The 4,574-nt window shown below is 44.2% G+C and overlaps 1 protein-coding gene across 1 annotated transcript; it reads right to left on the bottom strand.

The window, feature by feature from the left end:
• Positions 1-1,239: 1,239 nt before the first annotated feature.
• On the bottom strand, positions 1,240-4,162 carry LOC137365663 (probable G-protein coupled receptor 139). Its single transcript, XM_068028029.1, has 2 exons — positions 3,967-4,162; positions 1,240-2,153 (listed from the first exon to the last, which is right to left on the bottom strand). The coding sequence occupies exons 1-2, from the start codon at positions 4,160-4,162 to the stop codon at positions 1,240-1,242; spliced, it is 1,110 nt and encodes a 369-aa protein (XP_067884130.1).
• Positions 4,163-4,574: the final 412 nt, after the last annotated feature.

Here is a 4,574-nt window from a genome sequence, read left to right as displayed (position 1 = left end):
GGTTGCATTTAGAGTTGGGATCGAGGGACACACAAACACAGCGAGAGATGAAGAAACTGAGAGTGAAATACAGCAACAATGGCTATTTCTTTCGTTCATTGTACCTGGTAAAGCTTTCCAAGACACTTCACGGGAGCATTATAAAGCAACATGTGATGTAGAGGTGAACTAAAGCTTGGTGAAATAGGTAGTTTTATGGAGTGTTTGAAATGAGGAAAGTGACGTGAAGGTAGATTTAAGGAGTGAATTGCAAACCTTAGCGTCCAGAGAGCTGAAAGAACGCCATCTACGGTGGAGAGATTAAATTCTGGGTTTCTCAAGAGGCCAGAATTGGCAGAGCACAGAATACTTGGGAGTTGTCAGAGCTGGAGGCAGTTACAGACATATGGATGGTTGCAGGGACTGGAGGGGTTTAAAGAGATAAGGGTGAGTTCTACTGCTGTAGGAAACCGTCACAGATGTCCCAGGCAACATCACGATCAAGGCCTTTAACAAGGAAAGTGAGGTGGGAGTTAAACGTGGAAGTTTACAATGATGGAGGGATCAAGGTGTTTTTTGAGGAGAGGGTTGATGATGCAGATTTCAAGAAGCGAGGGACAGCTCCTGCGGAGAGCGAATCTGTAACAATATCAGCTAACATGGGGGCCAGTACGGGACTCGTCTCTGTCCATTTGAACATCCACAAAACTGAGTCACCGATGCTATCGATTCTTGTACCGAGCTTGACTCCAGTCCTTTACTCCAAGTCTTGTCTACCCGTCTTAATCCCTCAACTGCGCTTGTCCAGGGAGGAACAGACAGCAAGAGGAGACACGACAGAATAAAGGATTGGAGAATGGAAGGGAGAGGGACTCAACAAAGCAATTAAAACAATACAAACAATAATAATAAACAATTGGCACAAAATGAATTTCACCGTCTGCTGCATTATGGCTTTTGTAAGAGCAAATTCTTCTTTCTCAGCAGATAGGAGGAGCTTAGAATTGATCCAGTGGAGGTTGGAGAGAGAATGTGGTGGTTGTTTAATCCCCATCCCACAGAGGGGCTCTGACTTCCATCCTGTCTCCTTTCCATCCGGTCGTTCGAAAGCCTCGTCTAGCTTGCTGCCCCACTTCTCTCTGGCGTCTGTAAACTTACCCCCACTCTGACACTTTATTTCCAGTCATCCGGATGTCGGTCACCTATTTCCATAAGTATTGCAATTATGGACTGAAAACACTGCGACTCACTTCTGGGCTGCTATCTGTTATTTTGTTTATTAATTAATTGAATGATTTCTGTAACAGGAAACTTCAATGCACTCTTGATCTGCTGTCTGAACTTGGACTGTGTTGCCACATAAATAAATGTGTTAGTGCAGCAGCTTAAGTTCATTAGCATCAATCCAGCTCTTTCAAACGTTAATTCAGAATCGTTGTATTCCACGGGATCTGTTCCTGTAATGTTATAATATAAGAATACTGAAACATACACCGACCACAGAAGTATGAAATTGCCGGATATGGTGAATAGTAAAATCACAGACTTCCTTCTGCTCTCCATCTCTGGGTCAATGCGATTTTGTCCCTTGCTCTGACCCCTCAGTCCCTGACGGACTCGACTGGCTACTAAAATGTGTCTGACTGTCAGACCGTTGAGCAACAGAATTAAAACGAATGGGAGCAATGGGGTTGAAATATTTTCAAACCAGTCAAAACCCACCCATCCAGACTGTATATAAAAATCTGGATTTGTATAACAATTCCACGGTACATTGTCGATTAGTTCTCCAGGTTCATATGTAAAATAGAAGGGGATGTTTTTTAAACAGAGCAGAATGCATGTTGTTGATAGAACAACAGCCGCAGTTTTCTCCGTGAAATATTTGGTTTTCAACACATGGCAACAGATGGCCACAAATCTATCAAAGGAGAAAGTAACGGTGAACCAGACAGAACAGTCTCTGGCTGCAAGCCTCAGGACAAAGATAACACTACACGCGGGGGTAATGTACAGGAAAGATCCCGGGAAATAATAATAACTGATTCGCCACAGAATAACCTCAGTTATGATGACCAGCAGATCCGCCATTGCCATGGCCACCAGATAGCGAGTGGTGCAGATGGAGAGGCCGCACTTTCCCCGGGACAGAATCACAAATGCCAAAATATTAACTGTAAGATAGAGAAGGGAGACAGGACTTGTAGTTAATTGATTAACATTCCCCATACTAGAGTCAGAAGGTAAGGGCAGCATTTTAGCACCAAGGATAACATTGCACCCTCGTGTTATGAGTCAGACAGTCACCACTCCCAGTCACTCTCCTTGGACGTGGACCAGGTTCCAGGTGATAATATCCCTCCCCAATGATTGGGATCATTTGAACAGCGATCAGAGCAGCCGCTACTATCTCCCACTATAGAATTGGCAATTGGACATCCCTGATACCAGCAGAACCCCCATACTCCAAGGTCGTGCCCTGGACCTCCATGCACCTGAGTCCAGCTGCAGAGTCCTCCCTGCCCGAATAGAAACAGTGCCTGTCAATCAGGTGTACTTCTGGCCAGGAAACCCGTCAAGGATAAAATAGGCTGTCTGTGAAGTTAGAACTTTGAAACTCTGCACCCTGATCCCATGCTGGAAGCAACTATGGCAATTGAAACACACACAGAATGTGTCCAGAGGATGTTTAAATGGCTGCAGCCAAATTACAGAGGGAGAGAGAGCATGTAAAATCGCGAAAAGTGGAGAACGTTCGAGTGGAATAGATACTGAGAGTGATGTGTAGACACCAGTGTGGATCAGCTGTGTGCCAGCAGGGGATCCTTGTGAAAAACAGGAGCATTCACGCGCTGCGCTCCCACTGATTCTGACATATATTGTGCTGTTTCAAGCAAAGATGATAGGAGGTCAAGGATGGGGATGTCAGAGTAGGAGTAGGATGCACAATTATTGTGACAAGCGATTAAAAGGTCAGGTTCACCCTTGCAGACTGAAAGAAGGAGTTCAGAAAAGCAATCACCCAATCTGCCTTTACTCCTTTCGCAATGTCCAAGAGACTCCACATTGAGATGCAAATACTTTCCCTAAATTGAAGTAAAAACGAGGACATCGTTTCTTCACCTGGAATCAATGTTTAGGGTCTGAAAGGGAGGGAGGAGGTAAAAAAGAAATGAATTACATCGCTTGTTCTTGCATAGCAAGTTGTCGGGGAAAGAGGAGCTGATATTGGGAGTGATTGAGGAGTGGACTAAGGTGTCCAGCGGTACAGGGTGCTTGAAGGTGAGTAGAACATTTGGTTGGTGTTAGCTTGGCTGGATGTGACAGAAATGGGGAGGCTGATGCACTGAATGTGGAGTCTGATGGGATGGACTGTCAGGACAAATGAAAGCTTATCATGGTTCTGATAGGCAGGTGAAGGGGTCAAGTCAGTTACAGAGGAGATGCGGTGGATACGATCGAAAGCCCTGTTACACATAGCAGAGGTGAATTATCGGCAGAGCTATACTATGGACATTTCTGAAGCACTGTGAGGAGGTTATCATCATTGAAACAGGTGAGAAAACTCTGAAAAGGAACAGAGTCTTTCCAGGCAGCTTGGTGGGAGGAAGTGTTATCAAGGTAGCTGTGAGAGACAATGAGATTGTAATATATGTCAGTGGATGGCTAATCACCAGAAATAAAGACAACAAAATTGACGAAAGGACAGCATACATCAGAGACCGACCATGTGAAGATCAGTAGGGTTGGAAACTGAATGAAATGCTGATGACATTTTCCAGTTCAAGTCAAAAGAAACAAACGACACCAGCACAATTATCAAAATATTGAACAAAATTGTGCATGAGGAACATGAGTAGGATCTGAACACATAATGTCCCTATGCAAGCGCAGCAACCTATAGCTGCGACCCATACCAGCTCACATAGTAACACCATTTGATTGTGGAGTACCTGCAGTTTACACACGAGGTCCACACACCTGTACTTTGCAGCAGGGTCCCTGCACAGGGAATCAGTATCAGAAACCTTAAAGGGTTTCGATTCCCAGAACAGAGCCGATGAGGAAGAGCAATATTGTAGGTGAACGGCGTGTGAATGAAACAAAAGGAGTTATTTCCAAACAAAGCCCACGGATTAAACCAGTAGGAGATGAAGAAAAAATGTGCCAGTAACGGCCTCATGGTGTCTGTCAGACAAGTTCCCATCCAACTCTGCGTTTAAGGAGAGCTCAGCTTTACTGGGCATTGGGCCAGATAATGGCAGACTGACATGGACATAAATGTAAGTGAGCTTTTGTAGCGTAGCTCCAAATTTAGAAGGAAGGAAGTCATGTGTGTCGTGGGGCATTCGGAACAGAATTAAACAGTTGATGAGGATTCTTAGACTGAATAAGGGAGAGAAATCACCGAGGGGAGGAACTAAACTTTGAAACAACAGTAAAAAAAATCAACAAACAACTTCAGGATACGTAAGGTAGAAAATGGGAAGATGTTTCATAAAGTAATCAAAGAGAGGAAAGTCGCTGGTTTGAATACATTGCTTTCACACATCATTAAAAAGTTAGTGAAAAGAAAGCACACGCGCCATTATCTG

Source organism: Heterodontus francisci, unplaced genomic scaffold, assembly GCF_036365525.1.
Source record: "Heterodontus francisci isolate sHetFra1 unplaced genomic scaffold, sHetFra1.hap1 HAP1_SCAFFOLD_218, whole genome shotgun sequence".
Taxonomy (NCBI): domain Eukaryota; kingdom Metazoa; phylum Chordata; class Chondrichthyes; order Heterodontiformes; family Heterodontidae; genus Heterodontus; species Heterodontus francisci.
The sequence above is the reverse complement of the archived record's forward strand: the minus strand, read 5'-3'. Positions and strand labels throughout refer to the sequence as shown.